The sequence below is a fragment of the Stegodyphus dumicola genome, chromosome 2 (genome assembly GCF_044657685.1).
Source record: "Stegodyphus dumicola isolate Sdum_Otavi_A_Nest chromosome 2, ASM4465768v1".
Lineage (NCBI taxonomy): Eukaryota > Metazoa > Arthropoda > Arachnida > Araneae > Eresidae > Stegodyphus > Stegodyphus dumicola.
Window position 1 is genome coordinate 112,096,238 of NC_140769.1, and position 24,529 is coordinate 112,120,766.

Below are 24,529 nucleotides of genomic sequence, written 5' to 3' on the forward strand. Positions count from 1 at the left end.
ATGGAATTAATTAACACTTTGCTAAAAATCTAAAAGGGTGTTTTCCATTTGGGGAGAAAAACTAAATTACTAGCTATATCCGCATGTTTTAAAATAAAAGTCTTTCATTCGATGATGTTGAAATACTTTCTAACTATATTTCCAGCTGTTGTTACTACGACAAATGATATCATTGAAAACTGCACGAAGAGCTGTGAGGATGCGTGTATGTAAGTCATATTTAAATTTTCTTGTGCGTTCAAAAGATAACATAGGTGAATAACCGTTAGGATTATAGTCATGAAATATCTCAAATATTCTTATTTTAAAAAGCAGCAGACACAAATTTCTGAATTTAAGATGTTTCTATCTGCTCTACAGGTTATCATATATTTTCTTCCTATTTTCTGCGTGCCTTCGTGGTGTAATGGCAGCACACTCAATGCGTATTCAAGAGGTCCAGGATCGAGTCCCGGATAGGGCATTACACACTTTTCACCTCTCCGGATTTATATATATATAAAAAAAAAACTTAATGATTATACAGTGGCGCCAGAACTAAAAGGTGGTGTGATGATTCTTCACCATCAGGATTTGGGGATTCCTTAGTTGCTCTTTAAAAGGGTAGTACAAGGGGTATTTTCACTCTCCTTTCTGCATGCCTTCGTGGTATAACGGTTAGTACACTCGATGCATATTCGAGAGGTCCAGGTTCGAGTCTAGCGCATTGCTAATTTTTCAAACTTCTTCAAAAATACCCCAATGTCTCCACAGTGGCCGCCTGGACTAAAACGGTAGATGATTCTTTACCACCAGAATATGGTGACTGGGTTCCCTAATCCCCAGTCGCCCTTTAAAAACGAGGAGCATATATTTTCTACTCCCTTCGAGCCTGCCTTCGTGGTGTAACGGTTAGCACACTTGACGCGTATTGCGTATTCAAGAGGTCCAAGTTCAAGTCCCGGAGAGGGCATTGCTCATTTTTCACGTCTCCAGCTTCCAAAATAACCTAATATCTCTGAATTCTACAACATGAAGTTTGTTTATTGTTTTTAAATAGCTCAAAGATTTTTTGCCACTTTAATTTTTAAGGAATTTTAATTTGGAAAGTAAATTATAGGTATTATGAAACATCAAAATACACACCTCAGAGAACTGACTACTTGAAAGACCGCGTGGAAGATAAATTATATCTTATGCCTCAGAATGGCAATACTTTCCAAGTTACGTAGGAAAATAAATGTACTGGCAGTGACATGTGACATGACGCAAAAGCGCTATAATTTAGTAAAACGCATCACATATATTTATAACGTTAAAAATGTAATTATTCTTCAAAATATTAACGTACGTTAAACGATTACAATACAAATGGTGCGGATAAATGCATCTTTCTAATCGAGAGATTTTAAAATTGTTATTAATAATGTTTTTATTCAGCTTCCTAAATGAATTCTTAAATTATTATTCTTTAGTACAGTATGTTTTACTTTAATCTAAAATTATGAAAATTTGATTCTTTAGGAAGTATGCTAATTAAAATATGCGCAATTAAAGACAGACTAGATCAAAAGTTTGAAATCCTGAAAATAATGAAAAATTAAAAAAAATAGTTTTTATTCTATGTAGTTTGCATAAAGTTGTTATAATATGCTACACATAAAAATCTTATGCACTGATAACTAATGTTTACTTTTATTATTAAATCAAATCACTTGAGATTAAAAATTTACGGCGATTATTCAAAACAGAAACACCAAAAAAATACAAATATACAGATTGTTTTACTTCATATGGTGTAGGAGCACTTTTAACAGCCATAACTGTTTGAAATCATTTTGAAGTGACAGCGCACAAATTTTAAACTGGCTGTTATAGGTACATTTTACCATTGTTCTCCTAGAAACTGCTGTAAATCTTTGGATTTAGCGGTTTAAACGGCGTACAACCTGCAAGGTTATTAGCGCCAGACGCATGTTGAGAACACACAATTAAAACACACAAAACAATTAAGCAGAATCATTAATTTAATACAACAGACATATAAAATCAAAAGAAGTAATAAAATGATGAATATTTAAATGAAGTTACTCATGATTTATATAAAAATATGAAATGTGAAGCAGTGACTTATGATTTATATAAAATATGAAATGTGTGTTTAAATTACATTAAAATACAAGTGTATTATCAAATTAGATGATAAAAACCTGTTTCTTTCAAATACTGAAATAAATTAGTATTGGCTTTCCCGATTATTCGGTCAAAAGGAAAGTCAGAGTCATTAAAATACACGCAGTCAACTAAAAAGGGGCGCACTGTCAGAACACTCTCACAGAAATAACAGATTCACTCTCAGCCTTCAAAAGGTAGCTGTGTGCTGTGTGTGACACGAGAGTGACCAATCCTTAAACGTGTTAACAATACTTCCTCCCTTCGACTTTCATATGGAATCCCAATATTCAATTAGAGGTTTCACGCTTTGAAGTTTATTGAAAACCTGAGCATCCCACAATAGCTGCCACTTCTCTAAGATTTTTCTCTTGATAACCTTCTTAATCTCCGTCAGAGGAACAATGCTCGCTGCACAAGTCAACAGCAGATTTGGCAGCGATATCTGCCAGTTCGTTTCCCCTGATACCAACATGGCCGGGGACCCAGCAGTACAGAATTTCAAAACCACGCTTTTGCAGCTTTAAAGTTAACTTGAGAATATCTACAACAACAGGACTGTGAGTGTTGGAAGCAGCTTCTAAAAGTTTCAAAGCACTGTACGAGTCTCTATGAATTATGAATTTTTATGGCATAGATTTGATGTGCACAGAAGCACAGAATATAAAGCAGATATTTCTGATGTTAAGACTGAGGAAGCGTGGTGCAAACTTCTGACTTCCATGTGGTCTCCAATTACAAATTTCCATCTCAACATGACCAGTTGGCTTGGATCCATCTGTATATATGGGAACATAACTGCCTGTGCTCAACAAAAAGTTGTCTGTAAACATTCTCGTTAGTGTTTGTTTTAGCGTGGTTGTCGAAAACTTCAAGATGGATTTCTTTATTTTCCCAAGGTGGAATTTGGAAAGACTGTACTGCTTGGGGGGGGGAGATACCAGACAAAGAGAGTTCCTCAATCAGAGAACGAACTCTTAAAGGAAAAGTAGGCACACAAGATGGTTGTGCTTCAAATAGGAGCTCACAGATGTTATCAAGCAACATTAGCTTATTAGGATGGTCAAGTTAAGACAATACAAAATACTGTAAAAGAGACAACTCCTCAGACCTCAAACGGAGTGTTCATAACAGCCAACATAAAGACTCTGGACAGGAGATGTCCTGAAAGCTCCAAAAGAGATTTGCAAAGCTTGATGATGAACAGGATCTAATTTTGACAACACTAAAGAGAGGGCGGATCCATAAACAACTGAGCCATAGTCCGGTTTAGAACGTACAAGTGCTCTGTAAATGCAAAGCATAGAGCAACGCTCTGCACCCTAGGAGGTGTTCGTCAAAACTTTTAAAATATTTAGTGTTTTTATACACTTCTTTCTTAGGTTCAAAATGTGAAAAATGAAAGTCAATTTTCGGTCGAGAAATGACCCCTAAAAATATTACTTCAGATGGAGTTGGAATTGTCGAACCTTTAAGATATAAGTTCAGGATGAAGACCTCGCTTTCTACAAAAGTGCACACACATGGTCTTCTGTTTCGAAAACGCAAAGCCTTGTTTGTCTGACCATTCCTGGATCCTGCTTAAAGCGATCTGCAATTACCTCTTTATGTGTCTCATGTGTGCCCCTCGACGGCTAATCTGTAAATCATCAACATATAAAGATCCTAAAATGGAAGGAAGTTCTTTCTCTTTTTCTTTTTGAGTTTATTTTTAAACTAAATAGTGTTACTCTAAGCACACAGCGTTGAGGGACACCCTCCTCCTATTCAAATACCTCAGGGAAAACAAAGCCAATTTTACTTGAGAAGTTCTAGGGTTCAAAAAATTATGAATGAAAATTGGTAGGTTGCCACTGTCATGAGGATCGCGAAGTATACCGTATCTCCATGCCTTATCATAAGCTTTCTCAATGTAAAAAAATAGAGACAAGATGGTTTCTTCTAACAAAAATTTTCGAATGAAGGTCTCTAATAGGAGCATGTTATCTGGTGTCGTCCTTCCTTTTCGAAAACTGCTTTGATAAGGCGATATATTATTATTTTCTCCCAAGAAGTTAACTAAGCGGCTGTTTACCTTTTTCAAACAGCTTGCATACACAACTCGTAAAGGCAATTGGCCAATAATTGTAGGGATTCCTTGGATCTTTCCCTGGCTTTGTCACAGGAATCACAACAGCTCTCCTCCATGCATTGGGAAACATCCGCTCCTTCCACACCCTATTGTAAAGAGTGAGAAGGGCAATCAGTGACTTAAAGGACAGTTTTTTCAGCATTTCGTAATTCACGCCATCAAGACCCGGAGAAGACCTATGTGTCTGCAACAAAGCTCTCCTTAATTCAAGCATAGTAAAGTCTCTATTATGAGGCTCAAATGTGGTAGAGTTAAATGCGATGGGATCTCTCTCAGAGCGCTGCTTGATAGAAAGAAATCCAGATGAATAATTTCTGCTGGAAGAAACGGCAGCAAATGTCTCACCAATAGTATTTGTAATTTCTTCTATGGAGCTAATCACTCGGCCACCATTTTTCCAAAAAGGAAAGTGAGTGGTCCTTATACATTCCGCATGCTCTTTTAACTCTTTCCCAAACCCGCTTACTAGGCGTAGAGGATGTTCTTGACGACAGGTGTGAAATCCAGGAATCTCTTAGGCTCTGCCTTCTTACGTTTCGTGCATTTTCTTTGGCTCTTTTAAACGCTATAAGGTTTCGTAAAATAGGATACCTACGAAACATTCCCCACGCCTTTCTCTGTTTTTTCAATGCTTCATGACTGTCAAGGTTCCACCATGGTTTCGAATACTTAAGCATTTTTCTGATGTTCTAGGAATGAAAAGCATAGTTGCCTGAATAATAGTATTAGTACCGGCTTCAACTGCGTCGTCGATACGCACATTTTCTACTATAGTGAGGTCTCCAGTGGAAGAGTGGAAGAGAAGAGTTTCCAATCTGTCCTATTGGAGTAAGAACCGAGGGGTTTCGACATGAGATTTGCTGCTCTTCGTGCAAGTGATACAAAAAAGGGATAATGATCGCTGTTGTAAAGATCATTTACTACACTAAAAGTGCAAAATGGCAACAGAGATGGTGAACAGATAGCAAGGTCGAGTGCGTGGAATGTCTTCGAAGGCTCGTGGAAGTAAATATTCTGCCCATTATTCAGGAGACAAAGGTTATGATCTTCAATCAGCCGCTCCATTTGTCTTCCTCGGGAGTTTGTGTCTTTGCTTCCACAGACCGGAATGTGGCCGTTAAAATCCATAATTATGATAAAGGACTCAGACAACTGCTCTATGAGACCATTTAAATCCTGCTGATCAATCTGTTCATTTGGAGGCAAACATAGAGAAACAACTGAAACAACAATATGAAAATTTGCTTGAATAGCGACAACTTGGAGGGATGTTGTCAAGGGAGATGTATTTGATGGATAGTCCAGTGAAGTGAGGAACCCTACACCCCCACTAGCACGCACACCTGCAGGGTTATCCTTCCTGACGAAAGAAAACCTCCGAAATTTTGCTTGTTGTTCTGGTTTCAGATTTGTTTCCTGTATTGCTAAGCACGCAGGATGATAAGCATTTATTATAGCTTTGATGTCAAGCAAATTTCGGTGGAAACCGCGACAGTTCCATGAGACGAGGGTGGCTATTATGATTGATGTTTGTTCTTTCTGTGCTGCTTCTTAGTTTTTTATGGAAGTAGATGCTTGGGACCTTCTAAACCTTCTTCTACTTCCATACTGTCTGAATCTACAGATTCAGAAATCATCCTATCAAGAGAGCTATTGCTGAGGCTTCTATTTTTATTAATTATTTTCTGACTTACATTTTTAGTAGTCAGAAAATAATTAATAAAAATAGAAGCTTTGAATTACTGTTTCTTTCTTTCTTTTTTCTTTTCTTTTCTTTTTTTTTTTTTTTTTTTTTTGTATTAAATGAGTTTGGTTTTTTTTTTCTTGTTGGTTGTAGTCAATTGGTTTTTATTTGGTAGAGTCTACGTACCGATTGATGTTTGGGTAGCAACTGTATGAGATGACTTAAGATGCAAAGATGTATTTGGCGTAAGATGTATTTGGTCGACGCTGCTTTGGACTAATCTTCTGGTTTCAACGTGTGAAATGTTCTTAGTAACTTTTGCAGTCTGCACTTCTTTTTCTGATTTCCATTTTGGGCACAAGCGATAAAAGGCTGTGTGTTCACCCTTGCAGTTTATACACAAAGGCGTAGCGGTAAAATTATCAGAATCGTGACCAATCTGTGAGCATCGGGTGCATGTAAGACTGCCACGACAAGACATTTTAGAATGGCCGAAACGCTGTCGTTGGAAGCATCACATAGGGTTTGGAATATAAGCTCTTACAGGACAATGTAGGTATCCGGCCTTAATTTTCTTAGGCAGATCAGGCGAGTTTCAGGTCAGGATCACGTGTTTTGTATCGATCAACTGGCCTTCCTTATGCATCTTGATACGCTTAACACCACAGGCATTTTGGTTAGACAGCTCGGATGCGATCTGTTCTTCAGAAACATACAGAAGATCGAATTTCGAGATTACACCGCGACACTAATTCAGTGTCGGATGTGCTGTTATAGTGACATTCTCTTGCCCAAGTTTGATTATTTGAAGTAAAGAAGCAGATTGCGTGGCGGAATTTGTATCAACAAGCAAGTTGCCAGATTACTGGGCTCACCAATACAAGAATGAACGTATTTATTTATCACAAAAGGAGACTCGGGTAACTCACTGATTAAGTCATCCTACAACTGTTATGCATTTTTATTCTAAACTCAATCACCTCAATCTAGGGTAGGGCCTTCGTCCCAGGCACCCTGGCGCAAGCGCCACTCCACCGTGACCGTGACCAGAAGAATTAGAGAGAACAAAGAAACGGGGACAATTGTTAGCATTTTCACCGGTACGCACTTTTTAGCAGTAGATTTTTCATAAGCATTAGCACTTTAAGTGACGTGAATGACCTCGAAGTCTTTAATTAATATATGAGAATTTGCCATATCGACAGAAGAAAAGATTCGGGTCCGACGGCTCAGCCCACCATGGAGCCCAACAAGGGAACACAGATTCCTGCGTTAGGGCTAGTCAGACCTATACGCAAACTGAAGCCCCACAGACGGCTTTCCCGAAAGCAGGTACTAGCGAAAGCTTATCCCCAAGCCACTGACACAAGGACTAGTGACAAGCCGATTGACACCCGAGAGGACGACTAAGGTGCCTCCCGTTTAGCTGAAGCAGAGGCCAAAGCAGTGTGTTGGGGACAGTACCTCGCCCCTCAACTACCAGGACCCTCCTTTCCAACGACACGGGTCTCCCTGCATGGCAAACACGTGGGCAGTTTTCTCACCACTCGAAAACTAGAGACAAAGGTTGTTTCAGATTCTCGTGACAAGCCCTAACCCTCGAAGAGGAAACCCACAAGATAGAATGGAAGGAAAAAAGTTTCAGGTCAGAGGAGAGGAGACGGAAGTGAGGATAGAGCACTGGGCCTCCAGAATCGTGACGCCCGTCTCACCAAGATGATGATTCCTTGAAGGGGTAAAACTTTGCGAGACGCTGGGAAAGAAAAGAGAAATCTCATTTTAATTTCCATTCTGAGACCGCTGTTAAGTGGGTGGAAAGTAGATACAGGCATTCGTTATTGAGTTTATTGGCCGTGAAAAGAACAAGTTCGTACAATAGATATACTTCGGCGCTCGCAGGCGCCCTCTTGCAGGGAGCAAAATCAAAATTTACATAAGGCACGAACAACCACAATGGTTTACTGATATTTAAGTCTGGACAATCTGAATTTGGTAAAAGAGGGCATTATGATCATGAAAGATGCAATTAATCATAGGATTGTCTGCGCCACTGAAAGGACATGGTTACATATGCTTGTTCTCACATTTTTTTTAACGATTTTCGTTCTACTGACAGAAATATTTAACATAATAATTATCATGCAAAAATTTGGTAAATGCAAGACTCAGTGTGCAGTATTAACAGAAAATGTGATTACAATCATAGAATAACCTAATTAAATAGTACAATTTAAAACTAACAGTAATATACAATGCTAAACAATGCTAAACAATACAAAAACATGCCATACAGAAGGTAGGCAAGGTGCAATTCATCTTAATCCAGAGTGTCACTAAAAATGGCCATAGGCCTTTTGATGTTACATTGACATTTACGTCATAATCATAGATTTTATTTGTACAGTTATTAATGGACTTCAGGTCTTTACGGAATGTCTTAGCAAGGCGATAGTAAAAGGTCCTAATATGGTCAATTTTCAGTTCAGTATATGCAGTCTGTGATTTCGAATGTACACTGCTCAAAAAAAAAAAAAAAAAAATGGGACAGTGCTATATCTCCCGTTTTACTGGGCCGATTAACGAAATTCAAATTACGTTTTTCATGTCTCGAAAGCGCGACTTAGGATATGTATTAGATTTATATATAGCATTGTTCTAATGTAGGTATTTTGACACAAAATTGGAATTTTTCTGAAATAACATGCCAATTGTTTTCTATATTTCGATTTTAGGACTCAAATTATGCCAAACAGCCAAGTTTTGTAAAAATCGGTTGAGTAGTTTTTAAAAAATTAGCTCTCAAAATTTTAGCTTTTCAATGTTAATTGAATTTGATATATATTTATTAATATCTCTTTTTTTTTTATTAAACTTATTTGATTCTTCTTTTGACATTTCGAAATTTAGGTTATGTCCAAATAAATTTCGACCAATTTTTATGATTTATTTTTAAAACTTCTATTTTTAAATAATTTTTATAAATTTTTCGAAAAAAATTTGAATTTTTATCTAAAAATGTTTTACCATCGTCTTAAAGTAGATGTATTTCTAAGCATACCTGCAAAAAATTACAGTTTTTATTAAAAATTTCCAAAGATATACGTGAATTTATATACTGGCGAGTTTTGAAATTTGACATATTTGTTGAAAGAGATAATAACATCAAATGTGGTTTAGGATCTTTGTTAAAATTATTTGAAAGTAGCAAGTATGTGACTTTTTTCCGCTTATGCACAATGTAAAACGCTAGGAGCGCGTGACTTGTTTTGCGCTCCTGCACAATGGAAGGGAAAGGAAAATAGGTTGCCATCTATTAAAAAGTTCCCCAAGTGAATCTTTCTTGGCGCAAACTGAAAAAAAATGCGCCAACTTAAATTTTTTCATTTCTCCGTAAATTTCGCATCACACTTTACAAAATTTCATATTTAGGCATAATTTGAGTCGTAGAAGCGAATTATGTGAAAAAATTGGTATGTTATTCCAAAAAAGTCCGATTTTGTGTAAAAATACCTATATTAGAGCAAAGCTATATATAAATCTGATATATATCCTAAGTAGCACTTTCGAGACATGAGAAACGCAATTTGAATTTCGTCAATCGGCCCAATAGAACGGGAGATATAGAACTGTCCCCCTTTTTTAGTCCAAAGGAGCTTTGTCCCTGAAGGACTATTGTTTTTGTTTTGCGATTTTGCGTCGAATCACTCTGAATGTCCATTTTACTTTTCAAACTATTGCCACGAAATATGATTGCCCTGTATTATATTTGAAGAAATTAAATAATGAAGAATCTGCATAAATGTATGTATTTTTCTCTCATTGTGATAAAACAACGGTACATAGAGCCATCGAATTTTGAATGACGTAATCTTGCTGCGAACATAGGCATCTGGAAGCCGAAATTTGAAATTTGGAATTCGTTTTATTATCGATTTCATACTTTGTAAAACTTTAACGAATTTTTGTTTAACAAACTCAAGGATTTCAAAGCGAGCAATGGCAACGTTGTACAAAAAAAAAACATTTTTATCTCCAGCACGCGAGACTGTGTATCGGAAATTCTAAAGATATTCTCAATTTAAATCCATTTTGGGATATTGCTCTGGAACTGAATTTTATGACTTAAGTGCGAAGAATGTGATATATTTAATAAATAAAGTTAACAGACAAAATGTTAAAAAAAGCCTCCTTAGACCTAATTTAAAATCTGAAACCTTTCAGATTTTCTTTTCTTTTTTATAAATAATATTATTTATTTTTCAGTATACATAACTGAGTTAAGAAGGTGTGTTTAAGCCCTTTTCTAAACTTTTCTAAACCTTGAACAACTTTCCAAAGTCCAAGCAGAGAGCCAATAATCCGCTTTTTAAAATTCCTAAAGAGCAAAATGCCATGTGATATATATAATATATCAGAAGATTTAGTAAGGATATGAGTCAAGGGTTTGGCTTGACACCCATTTCTTGTTCCACTTTTCGCAGGAAATTAATGGATTTTGCTTGCTTTGTCTTGATGCAGTTGTACTGATTCAGTAAAGAGAATGTATTTCATATTTGAAAACTGGGTATAAAATTTATTTTTAATAATATGCGGAGTTGATCTTAACATTTTTCTCCCATCTCTTTACTTTTAATTTTCTGTGGTACTCTTCTGTTTTGAGGGCCGTAAAAAAATTGCAGCCAAAAATGTATGCGCAAAAGCGCCAAATCTAAACGCGCCCATTTAACAGCGCGCCAAATCTAGCGTATGCGCTGGTTTCAGATTGCTTAAGTTTATATAGTTCCATATTTCTTAAGACGCCATTGAAATACTAGTTTAATTTTTAAATCCTGTTTTGATATCCTATGGATTTAACAGTTTGGGAATTGTCCATGATGAAAAGTCGGCAATAGAATTTTGGGTAAAGTGCAGAATCACACACTGCTTGACGCGTTTTTAAGAATTGCACATACTCGGTATACATGTGCACATCGACCTATTTTCACTTAAAACAAAATCCTAGAATTGCACAAAAATGGCACTGCGCACACCTTTGACATTATCTATGTACACATCGATCTATTTTCATTTAAAAAGTAAATTAAAATTGACAAAAATCCAATTGTTTTTACCCTTGTAAAAAGCGGCAAACAAATAAGTGAGCGATTCTGTACTTCTGAATTCCGAGTCTGAATATTTTCAAAGAAAAGGCATCATTCATTATAGAAAATTACGTTTGAACAACCAAGGAGATGAAATTATGCTTTAGCGATAAGTCGGTAGCGAAATAGCGATGCAGGCATCCATTCAGTTATGTTTAGCAATTTTTATATAAATTATAATAATGATCTGAAATAGTTATTTACTCTTATGCTTCCATTCAGTCATGTTTAGCCTTTTTCATATAAATTATAATAATAAAAAAGTATTATATGAAATTAACCTTTCATCTAAATTAAAACACCAATCTTAGATAGTTATTTACTATTATACTTCCTTTCTTGCCGCAATTATTAGGGTTGCCGCAATTATTTTTTGCAGCATTGGCATCAACAATAGTTTGGCGATTTTTTACGGCCCTCGAAACCGAATAGTACCTTTTCTGTTATATGAAAAATAAGCAATAACCATAAATCCGTTTGAAAAACTTCCTTTGGATTCTTTGAGCGATATTTTCAGATTCTTTTTCCTCATTAATGATAATAAACGGATTTCGTTTTATTGCACTCATTTAAATACATCCAAGATTCATCTACTATGATAAATTTTTCCATTTTTATACGGATAAATGTGTCTTGTAAAGAATTTTGCCGCGTTCTGCGTTTGGCGTAATGCCGTGGAGAAAGATGATGTACATTTTGTTCGTAATGTCATGGAGAAAGATAATGTACATTCGCCTTTTTAAGATTCAAATTAGCAGTAATCACTTTACAATTGAATCTGAGCATTTTAATTATTTTGCAAATAGCTTTTGACTTGGCGAATTTTTTTAACAATAAATATTCAGACCTTGTGGACCATTATAGACACCCAAAAGGTAAACTTTGAGGGCTGTGTGCTTAAGATCATTATCCTGATTAAAAAAATAATAAATTTGTTTCCATCATCCAAATTTTGGGCGGGTAATTTTAAATCATCTTTTAAAACCTTTAAATAAAGAACATGGTTCATTGTGCCATCAATACATACCAAATTATTTATTCCTGATGCTGACCTGCACCCCTCACACAAGAACACCTTCACCGCCCCGTCCTTTACTATTCCAAACCAAGATCTTGCGGTTAAGCTCCTCATTTTGTTTCCTGTATACAATTATATGCCCACCGAAAACAAAAATGTTAAATTTACTTTCAATCTGCAAATAAGACATGATTCCAATACACTCAGGGCTTATTTACCCTGAATTTTTGATTTTGAGAAGAAATGCCTAAGCTTTCTATTTTTTGGACTCTAAAAGAATTTTCTTCGAGCAGAGCGCCAATGTAATCCAGCTGATCTGAGTACTCATCGAACAAAATTAAGTGAAATCGAAGTAGAAAGTTTTTCAGTAAATTCTATAGAAATGATTACAACATTCAAGTATGGATTTTTCACAGATTTTTCTAACTCTAAATCTCTGATCACGTTGAGCCATGTCGAGTCCTCTTCTTACTTTTAGGAGCCATGTCGAGTCCTCTTCTTACTTTTAGATCCTATTTTCTTCTTTAAAGCATTTATCATATACTGCATCGTAGGATGGGATAAATTTACTAATTTAGCGATAACCCGAATCAAATTTCCATCGTCATGATAAAAAATGATCAGTTTTCGAATGCTGCTTGTTGTTTCTTTACAACTATGAGCCATGCTTAAACATTAAATAAAATATAACGAAGTTAGCAAGTAAAAAAAAATAAAGCCAGACAATTGTTTAAACGTCACCAAAATGCAAAAAATAAAAAACAATGTGGCAAACGCTAATCTTATTTATAAAATTTTACGAAGATGTTTCTGTGTACGATTACTTTTGTTGCGTGTTTCATCTACACCTCTTTATATTTTCACTTTTAGAAAATGAAAATAAGTCAGTATTAAAATTTTAAAAGTTTGATTTTATTCAAAATCACTCGGAGATGATATGAAAAATTATTGGGCTTTGTATTCGAATTCAATTTCGGGTTACATCTCTTTTTCTGCAAATTCTTACAGTGTGCGAACACTTTTGGGAGACAATCTCTCGCGAATAAATCGTTTGACCCTCGTTTGTTTTTGACGTTGCCGAATTTCATTATGCAAAAGTGACACTAATTTATTCTAGCATTTCTTCTGTTTCATTCTAACTTGTATGTATTAAAACTAGCTGGTTAGTAGGTTTTGCAGATGCATACTAAACTCAGCTTTGAATTTTTATTCTCTGAGCTCATATTTTGTAGCTGGTTTTTATTTTGACATAATAACCCTCATTAATGTCCTCCTGGTTCTGTTAGTAAATTTCGTTTTCCTTCTACATTTGTGTCTCTCAAATGATGTTTTGCCCAGAATATTATACGCTCGCATAACTTTATCCACACTATCTCACGATATTCAGAATAATTTAGCAAATCAGGTCACAGATGCTATAAAGAGCCGGGCATCAACAATCTTACCTTTGGAACTCAATCAATCCATTTTTTTCCCCTCACAACGAACTAACTTTTCTAAGTTATAACGAAAATTTGCAGTTTTACACGAACTTGAGAATGTATGTAAAACAATTATTGAAAATAAGCGAAGACTTCATTGCTGGATAATATGCAGTCAACAGAGAGAAAGTTAAATGCTTTTACAAACTTTTTCCGTTAGTTTTGACAACCGCTGTATATTTAACAATTCCAGGAATAACTTCGCTCACATGAATTATTTTTATTTAGAGATCATAACTACGAAGTCAGATATGATGAAGTAGACAACTTTGATAGACAGGTAAGCTCTCACTTTTATTATCTAAAGATTTATAATGCATTTTAATGACATTGCTCAATTATTACGCAACAATAATTTTACTGATCATAAACTATGTTCATTTTAACGAAATTGAGAAATGGAAACTCATTTTTCCCTAATATAAATTTGTCAGCTTTCTTTATATCATTCTCAAAACCCTGTTTCATATTACTTTTTTTAAATACAATAGTTATCCTTAATTAAGAAAAAATCACAGAAATGACAATTACTCAAAAGGTTACATGGAGAAATTAAGGAAACTGGCTGACAGTATATAACACATAGTAAAGCTGCTCTTGAAAAGTATTTGAAAACGTGGCAAAGCTCTGAATAGGAGGATTGAGAGTAGCTATACGCTTTCCTAAAGCATCCCAATCATGCTCGATAGGATTTAAGTCCGGTGATCGAGCTGGCGACTCCATGCGCTGAATTGTTTGCTGCTGAAGATATTCATCCACGATGCAAGCTCTGTGCAGTTTAGCGTTGTCGTCCTGTAGCAGGAAATTATCACTTATTGCTCCGGCATGAGGGCGCACATAAGATTCAAGGGTGTCATCCCTATAGGCCTGAGCATTCATGTTTTCACGTGGAAGAACATGGAGGTCTGTGCGTCCACCCAAAGACATACCATCCCTAACACAGCCACTGCATCCTCCGTACGCATCTCTTTCACAGATTTGCACGATGAAAACGGGTTCCGGGTTCTCACTAAATTAAATAACGCTACTGTCGCTTTGGAAGCTAAATCTAGACTCATCCGTAAAGAGAACAGTGCTCCATTTGTAAGGATCTTAAGTTTTACTAACGTTTATTTTATTTTAAATCTTTACTATCACTTCTTATTTTGTACTTCCGGCCAGAATTATAAGCGTGAAGGTTTTTATACAAAGTTTGTCTGGCGAACGCCAAGTACTTAAGTTGTGGCTTTTTGCCAAGCAAGAGAGAGAGGAAGCAGTGAGTTCGAAGCAGGCCGCTTACCTTAGAAGTTACGCAGTTGCTGTTTGCCTTCCAGGCCAGAGGTTTTAATCCTCTTGATAAATTAAACGTATTGTAGTGTTCACAGTCTCTGTACTACATACGCTTCCTGTTAATATAAGGCCAATCTTCCTTGTGTATTATTCTAAAGTTAAATTAGAGTTTAGTTTTATTTTTATACTTTTTTACGTTAGACCCCGAGTGGAGGGTCAGTGTATTCCGAAGTACGGAAGTTATTGTATATAGAGAAAAATAAAGGGTTTTGTATACCCTTCGTCTGTATCCTGTCTACTTACCACAATTAGTGAACATAGCTTTAGTAAGCTCTCTGTTCTGAGTCAGGTCCTTGTATGTTCCCGAAGAAGGTTAGAAGGAACATTGAACCTGATAGTGGCGCCCAACGAAGAAGAATAACCATGGCCGAGTTTCAAGAAGAACCTGTGCTGCCTGCAGAAACGGCTCAGAATCCAGAAATGCCAGCTGCCGCCCTGGAAGGATTCGGTTACATCGTCCAGACCATGCGCGCTTCGATGAAACCAACAGCAACATTTAACGGAAACTCACCGGTAACCAGTTTTTGGAAAAATTGGATGACCACTTCATGCTCTACCCCGTGCACGAGTTTCAAAAAGTTACCTTAGCTACCAGCGCTTTGAGGGGCCAAGCGCTTAACTGGTTCAAATGTATCGGCAGAAGTCTCTTGGGTCAAGCAGGAAGTCCCACCTATACTTACGAAAATTTCAAGACTGCCCTACTAAAAGCCTTCCCTGTTGTAAGGGATCGTGCGAAATTAGAAACGGAACTTTTTAGTATATATCAACAAAGAATCGAAAACCTCTCGAGCTTTATTTTAAGAAAAATTCACGTTTTCAAGCTCTTGTATGGAAACCGTCCGGATCCTGAAATAATTCAAGTGATTTTGCCGAGGTTACTGCCCCAAGTGCAAGACTTTATTGAATTAAGAAATCCGACTACACTGGAAAAGTTATTTGAACTAGCAATCCAGTTTGAAAGTAGAAGAACGGCGGACGTCGAAAGAAGACGCCAATATCAACAGCGAAACCAATTTGGTACGCCAAGACTACAGCAAACTCAAGCATACGGCTACGGAGAAAAAGCGAATCAGTGGGCAAGGAAACCCGAGCATTCAAAAACAGCCGGCGAACGTCGACAGTTCAATAGCAACCCAGGAAAAAAGTCTCAAGGCCAGGGGAAAAAGAAGGAAAGCACGGAAAGGAAAAATAATTTAAACTAAAACGGATTTCTGCTGACGAGAGGGTGCGGAAATCCGAAGGCCACGAAAACCCCTCTTCCTACAAGTTAAATACAGTAATGGTGAAAAATTTTACTCTTCCGAAGATTGAAGTCTTGGTGAATAATATCCCGGCCACCGCACTCCTAGATACCGGCGCGCAGTGTTCCTGTGTGGCAGAAGTCTTTTTTAGAAAGTATTTTCGCAAATACCGCATATATAATGCGGATAATACAACAGTATTAGCGGCGCAAGGAGAACAATGTAAGTGCGTAGGTAAAGTACCTTTGTATATCCGTATCAAGGACGAACAAGTAAAGGTGATGTTTTTTATAGTAAAGAATTTGCAAGCACATTTAATCTTAGGAATAGACTTTCTTTCAGACGCACAAGCTACACTGGATTTTAATGAAGCGTCTCTTAAGCTGACGATGAAACCAGTGCGTGTAGAAAAGGTTGAACCGCCAAGGTTAAATCTTGACCACCTGCCTAATGACGAGCAAGATAGAATCCGCTAAGTGGTAAGTGAATTTGCTTCGTTATTTAGTGATATTCCAGGATTTACTCAGGTTACTAACCATAGTATTGACACCGGAGATGCATTGCCAGTTCGTCAAAAACCATACCGGTATGATAAGAATAAGGAAAAAATTATAGAATGGCATATTACCGATATGCTACGTAAAAAGATCATAACGCCCATCTCAAGTAGTTATGCTAGCCCGGTGGTTTTATGTAAGAAAAATAATGATTATCCTTCGGAGCATCCAAAAAGGTGGAGATTCGCTATTGATTACCGTAAATTAAATTCCATAACCAAATATCCGGTATATCCGTTGCCGATCACAGAAGAAATTTTAAGGAACATAAAATCAACCAAATTTATGACGACTTAACGACTGGTTATTTTCAAATAGGGGTTAGGCCTGAGGACGTGCCTAAGACTGCTTTTATAACCAAGTCTGGCACTTATGCATTTTTGCGTATGCCGTTTGGCCTTTCAGGGGCCCCGGCAACATTTCAGCGATGCATGGACATTGTGTTAAGACCTGTTCTTGGAAAGTCCACATTTATCTATTTAGACGATATCATTATTACTAGTGATAATCTTGACCAACATGTACAGGATTTAAGACAGGTGTTTTCTTTATTAAATGAGGCCGGTCTAAAAGTTAATGTCGAAAAGTGCAAATTTGCAGACCCTGAATTAAAATATTTAGGTTACAAAATATCTCAAAAAGGGATCGAGACAGATGAATCAAAAATAATCACTGTACAAAAGTATCCGACTCCAAACACGGCAAAGAAGCTCTCTTCTTTTCTAGAACTTTGTTCATATTATAGGTCCTTTATAAAAGATTTTGCGGCTATCGCTGAGCCATTGTTAAAATTAAAAGGAAAAAGGCAAGATTCTCGTGGACGGCCGAAGCCAATAGTGCTTTCGAAAAATTAAAACAAGCATTAACGCAAGCCCCTGTGTTAAAATTTCCTGAAAAGGATGAAAATTTAGAAATTTCAGCGGATGCTTCGGATTATGCGGTAGGAGCGTAGTTTCGCAAAATCAGCAGCCCGTGGCATTTTTTAGCCGAACTTTAAATCAAACACAAAGAAACTATTCCGCGACCGAGAGAGAGGCACTTGCAGTTCTGTTAGCAGTGCAAAAGTTCCGAGTCTATTTTGGAAAGGCGCCGATAACAGTATACTCTGATCATGCGGCGGTAACTAGATTGTACTCAGGGAAAAATTCATCCCCAAGGTTAATAAGATGGGCACTCAAGCTGCAAGAATATAATCTGGTAATCAAGCATACCCCCGGAAAGGAAAATATCGTAGCAGATGCCCTATCACGAATTAAATTAGACGAACAGGGCAATACCGTAAAAGTTGCAATGCTTACAGCGTGTACAATAAATTCCCGAGAAACTGTAATAACAGAACTGGGTAAGGATCCTGAGTTTGGAAGTATTTATGAGTATTTGAAGGATCCTGAAAATTTTAGCCACCAAGATATTGTGGCGATAAGAAATAGGGCGGCCCATTACGAACTAATAGATGGTCTATTATTCTACACAAAAACTACGAATTCCAACAACGAATTTCGACCTGTTATCCCAGCTAGTCTTAGATTAAACATCCTGCATGAGCTCCATGACAGCCCTTTAGCTTCTCATGCTGGTATTCGAAAAACTATCCAACGCGTACGCGAGGCAGTCTACTTTCCTGAACTGCAAAAGTTAACAAGGGCGTATGTCCAGTCCTGCCCAACATGTCAAGCCGTTAATTATATTAATTTCCGCCCGGCCGGGTTTCTAAATAGTATTAAATCCGAATTTCCAAATGAAATAATTGGCATCGATTTATTGGGCCCTTTCCCAAAAAGTCAGTCAAATAAAAGTCGCTATCTCCTTGTTATGGTTGATAATTTTAGTAAATGGACCGAAATTGTTCCCTTAAAACGAGCCTCCGCGAAATTGGTTACCGATTCTATTTTAAATAAATATATTTTAAAATACGGGGCGCCCCTAAAATTTATATCGGATAATGGTCCTCAATTTGTAAGTAATGTATTTGAAGACATGTGCCAAAAACTGGGCATACGTCATTTAAAAATGGTCCCGTATCGGCCGCAATCAAATATAGCGGAACGGGTCAACAGAAATATAGTGAAAATTATCCGCAGTTATGTTAAAAATTTTCATAAAAGCTGGGATAACTATGTCAATGAATTTGCTTTCGCCCTTAGGACCGCAAAATATGATACAACGGGCAAAACTCCTGCTGAGTTATTTCTAGGCAGAAAGATTATAACACCGTTAGATAAACTATTTTATGTGCAACAAAGAGCCCCAGAATTTAAAATGGGTGATATAGAAAAACTAATAAAAGAAGCAAAAAAGAATACGGAAGTAGCACAAAGAAAACAAAAATTGTATTATGACTTGAAACGACGGGGAGTAACTTATAAAGTAGGGGATGAAGTACTAAAAATTAAGCATTCACTTTCTTCAGCACCAGAAGATAAAACTGCCAAATTTTTTCCACGATTTGAAGGACCATATGTTATAGAAAAAATAACTCACGCTGTTGTAGGGTTAAAAGCCAGAAATGGTGAAACCTGTTCCGCAAACATTGATCAAATCAAGCCCTACTTCGATCGTAATAAAATGCAAATCTTTTCAGATCTTTTGCAGGATCCGGCACGGCAGACACCGCAGGTACAAGTTCCAGAGGTGAAAAAACGACAAGTACAAGGGCAAGCCAATGAGAGACAGAAGCAAGTGAAAAGAAAATTGCCCCGCGGAAAAATGGAAAGTAACAAGAAAAAGAAGCCGTTCCACCGTCCAGAAAACAGAGTTCACGAACACCCCCAGAATGAAGAAGGGAGAAGGACGACGTATGTGAAGAGGACCAGGAGAAATGACGGCAACTATAACCCGGCTTTGAAACGGAAGATCTACTCATCCGACAGAACTTTCCGCAGCAAAAGTCGTCGAACTGCGGAAGGGCCATCAGCGGCGGAGGAAAAAGTACAAGAAAAATTTGAACGGCCAACAACGAGGTCCAAGCAGGATCACGACAGAAGTTTCCCGGTTCCGCCAAGACCAGCTGCCATCAAACGGCAAAGACCACAAGCAGAGGAGAAAAGGAAGGTGTTCAAGGGTGGCCGATCTGGTGAAAAACGGAAGCTTCCAGAGGAAAGCACTGAAGGGCGAGCCCGTACAAGAAGGAGGATAAACCAAGCTACTATCTGCAGTACCTTTAAAGACTGGGCCCAGAAAAGGATGTCCGAATATTACAAAGATAAGTAAAATTTTATGTTACTTTGCAAACTTAAGTTAGTCTTTCATTCTTACTGCAAGTGGCAGAGTTCAAGAAGTTTTATCTCATGCGAGGTCTACCTTTATCGCCAAAAGGGCGAGAAATGAGTTGTGACCGATTTTCTTATTATGTTTTTCAATTACTCGCGCGTAAAACTAAAGTTGATGTATAATAGCGTTGTGTAAAAGCGTAAATATTGTAAAAAGTTATTGTATAAATTTTATTTAAAACATTCTAGCAAGAAAGAAGTTTTAGTCTGAAAGACTTTTTGAAATGTAGTATTATTTCAATGTAGAAAGAATTGGCACTTGCTTTGAAAAGAATAGAAGTTAACAATGTACTACTAATGTATGTTTTCAAATGTGTAAAATTAACGGCATGTTGATATGTTCTTATATACATGTGAACTGTTATTTTAAATGTTAAGAAATACCGTGATATGGTAAAAGTGAAAGTAATGTTAAAAATTTGTTATTCGTGTGACTGTAAAGATTAAATCATGGCGAATATGTGGTAAAGGTTGAATGATGTAGTTAGGCTCTCTGACGCTACACTTTAGAGTTAGCCACTTTTAGAATAGTACCTCAGGGTTTAGAGTTGAAAGTAGGGTGTGTTAAGAGGTCTCGTTATGTTGAATTTTAACACGTTAGTGTTTTGATTGTAGGAGGAAGTGTGGCACACGTAGACAGAAACACATTCGTGTTTGGTGTTCTTTTACAACACATGTCAGAGAGCACGGGGAGAGATAATTAAAATAGTCATGAATGAAATAAGAATGTTAAGAGAAGTATATTATATATGTTATTTGCAATGTCATTGTGTAACATTTCATTAAACTAGTTTTCCTTCCAGATCTCTGGAAGGAACCAGAATTGAATAAAAGCTCCTGGTTAGATGCAGTACAGATGAAAAAAAAAAAAAGATTGTTGTATATCCTGGGAGCTGCTATTGTAACAAATTTCTTTCTTTTAAATTTTCTAGTTTCTAACGAAGTTATGATTGTAAAAGGTTGGCCTCGCGTTATATTCTAGAGCTAAAAGTTTTCAACAAGGTCGTTTTAGACCTCAGTTTCAAACTAATTAACTCTGGCGGGAAGTATGTAAGGATCTTAAGTTTTACTAACGTTTATTTTATTTTAAATCTTTACTATCACTTCTTATTTTCTACTTCCGGCCAGAATTATAAGCGTGAAGGTTTTTATGCAAAGTTTGTCTGGCGAACGCCAAGTACTTAAGTTGTGGCTTTTTGCCAAGGAAGAGAGAGAGGAAGCAGTGAGTTCGAAGCAGGCCGCTTACCTTAGAAGTTACGCAGTTGCTGTTTGCCTTCCAGGCCAGAGGTTTTAATCCTCTTGATAAATTAAACGTATTGTAGTGTTCACAGTCTCTGTACTACATACGCTTCCTGTTAATATAAGGCCAATCTTCCACGTGTATTATTCTAAAGTTAAATTAGAGTTTAGTTTTATTTTTATACTTTTTTACGTTAGACCCCGAGTGGAGGGTCAGTGTATTCCGAAGTACGGAAGTTATTGTATATAGAGAAAAATAAAGGGTTTTGTATACCCTTCGTCTGTATCCTGTCTACTTACCACAATTAGTGAACATAGCTTTAGTAAGCTCTCTGTTCTGAGTCAGGTCCTTGTATGTTCCCGAAGAAGGTTAGAAGGAACATTGAACCTGATACATTCATCAGCTCTCTATTGGAGTTGTTCAGGTGCCCACCAGTCTTCAAGGGACTGCAGTAAGGGAATATCTGAGTTCAGTCGGAGGTGAGGTTCTATTCCTTCGTCCGCATGAAGCAACAAATATTGGCCTTCAGGATTCGTCTTAGCGGTTGGCTGTTCTTGGCTGAACTTCCTGAATGCCGAATCTGTGATTAGAACTTGTTCCCAAAGTCTATAAACCACGGAACGACTCACATTTAGAGATATGGCTACTTCTGTCTGATTTTTTCCTGCTTGTAGTCTCCCAATAACTTTCCATTGCAGTTCTTCAAGCAAATGATGCCTGGAGGTCATTGGTACAAATTGTCTATCCGCGATTTCTTATCACAGCGAAATTTGAAGGCATGTTCTGAAACATGCAATTTAATGCTCATGGAAGGTGACGTAATTCGATTGCAGTGTCACTAATTTGCTTACTGCAGTATTGCTCGGTATCCTTATTTGAAAAACTAATCAAATTTTGTACGGATTAGCTTATTTTTGAAAGAGTCAGCGCTTTTGGTGCTACTTTGGTAGACGGTTGCACGGATTTTGGCGATTTTTGGCGCTTTTTCTTTTGGCGAGTAATACGACTTATGGTAAACCCATTGCTGGGTAAGTTATTTATGGTAACCGATACTTTGTTGTCATTTTACTTAAAAAATAATGCGTTTTATTATGCATAAATTCAGTGTTTTAAATATTATTTATGGCTTTTAAATATTAAAAATCAATTTAATTTTGAATTTTTAAAAAAAAAATATTTATTTTGAATGATTATTTAAATAATTTTAATTCTATGCGTGATGTAATCAGCTCCCTGATTGGTTACTAAATATTTGTGCAGTACCGCGCCATTTTAAATTTTATTATTCACTCTTTGAATTCCTCAGATTTCAAAGCGAATGGATATGTCCGTTTCGAATATGAATGTTGTTATTGGTAATTACCAAGAATTATTGGTATCGGAATAAAAAAACTGCCCTTTGAGACTTTATTTTGGCCAACCTATGTTTCCTATCAAAGATTTATTTATAAAGTGTAACAAACAATCAGAGGAAATTTATTTTAAATTTTTGGAGGAAACCTTGCTAATTGCTTCTTTAATGAAGTGCGAGAGATGTGGATGTGAGATAAAGATTTTTTTTTTTTGGTGGTACTTATCAAAATACGACAGGTAAAATAAAAAAAAAATGTAAGTACATATTTTTATTTTACTTTGTAATTGTATACTACAATTTTTATTATAAAATTAATACATTGTTTTCAAAACTTCCTGAGATAGTTATATATATTGCCACATATGTTTTAATGTTAAATAATTATATCCTATAAAACTTATTTTAAAGTATTTGAATTTAACTAATATTTTAATTATTTTAAACGTTGCTATGATGTTTTTAATTCGATATTCAATTTAAGTAATATTTTAATCCAATTAAATGTTGGCGCAATGTTTTATAGCGGTGTTTTTATTCTATTATATGAAAGTAATAATTTAACCTTACTTTAGCATTTTATACTCTTAGTAAATGTATTTATTTACATTTGCCAGCCATCTTAAAAAACAACGTTTTCAACAAAAAATTAATCCATTATTTTTAACGATATTTATTTTTTTAAAGTTTCTAATACTTTACTATGCGTAAAATACGTAAAAACAGCATTTTTCAAGATGGCTGACACTATAAAAACCGCGCCAACAATTGCGCCAATGTAAATCGCCAAAAATCCGTGCAACCAAAGTAGTACCACGTAGTAGTAATTTTTGGAAACCAGTGTAATGTTTTTAACATTCGTATAAAATACTGTTGCGTGCGTACGGGTTCGTTATGAAATGAAAGCAAAAGTCCGATGAAAAATGAACAAAAATTTATTATTATCACAACAGAAATGCTTAAATTTCCTCAGATATTCTTTCATTATTACAATATCTCACAGTAGTTATCTTTTAACTACTCAAACGTTCAACAGAAGTTAATTCAAAACAGCTAAAGAAAGCTAATCTGCGAATTCGCTACAATCAACAAGCGCAATTTTTTAAACAAACTCTTAAAACAACAACAAACTAACTAATAAATTCAGAGGATTTCCTCCTTTTTATAAGATTTTTAATCGCACGCGAGAATTTTCTGGAACTTTCTCGAAATCAAAAAGAGATATTTGTTTATTAAATGTTAAATACACGAGCTCTTGTATTTTTAATTTTCCGGCTTAGTTTTCCTTTAATATTCATCACGCGCTGAATTGCGCGGGAAATAAAACAATTTAATTTATAATTCAACTAACATTAGCTATTTAAATACCAAATCCGTAACAGTACGATAATTAAAAAACGAGAATTAATTTGCAATTTCAAAATTGGCGATAGTGCGCAAACCCTTTATAGCCACTAATAAAAATGTCAACTAATATAATAACTAATACAGACTGACGAGCCAAAATATTATGACCACCCGCACATTTTCCAATGAACTCATCTGTATGACGTGAAGGGAACGTGATTAAGTGGGAATGGTATTTAACTGTTTGCTGGAGAAGATGAGGAATCATTCTTATACTTGTGGCTGATTCTAATTCTAATTGCGGCTGATGGGAAAGGCTGTTGATCTAAGCGAATTTGATAAGAGGGCAAATCGTAATGGCCCGAAAACTCGGAACGATTACCTCCGAAACTGCACGTCTGGTAGGTAGTTCATGATCTGACATTGTTAACATGTGCAAAGTGGATAAATGACGATGAAACTAGCAGTAGACGCCAAGATGTTAGACGTCCATGCATCATTAAAGAAAAAGGACGTCGGAGGTTGTCCCTCTTGGTACAACAAAATCGGCTCCAGATAGTAGCTCAGCTGATAGCCCTATACAATATAA

General features: G+C 36.3%; 1 protein-coding gene across 1 annotated transcript in view; it reads left to right on the forward strand.

Moving 5' to 3' along the window:
• Positions 1 to 24,529, forward strand: part of LOC146998546 (uncharacterized) — a 124,117-nt gene that overhangs the window by 77,126 nt on the left and 22,462 nt on the right. Inside the window, exon 8 of the mRNA XM_085810215.1 lies at positions 10,230 to 10,251. Within this exon, the coding sequence (XP_085666341.1) occupies positions 10,230 to 10,251 (22 nt within the window). The remainder of the gene's footprint in view (positions 1 to 10,229; positions 10,252 to 24,529) is intronic.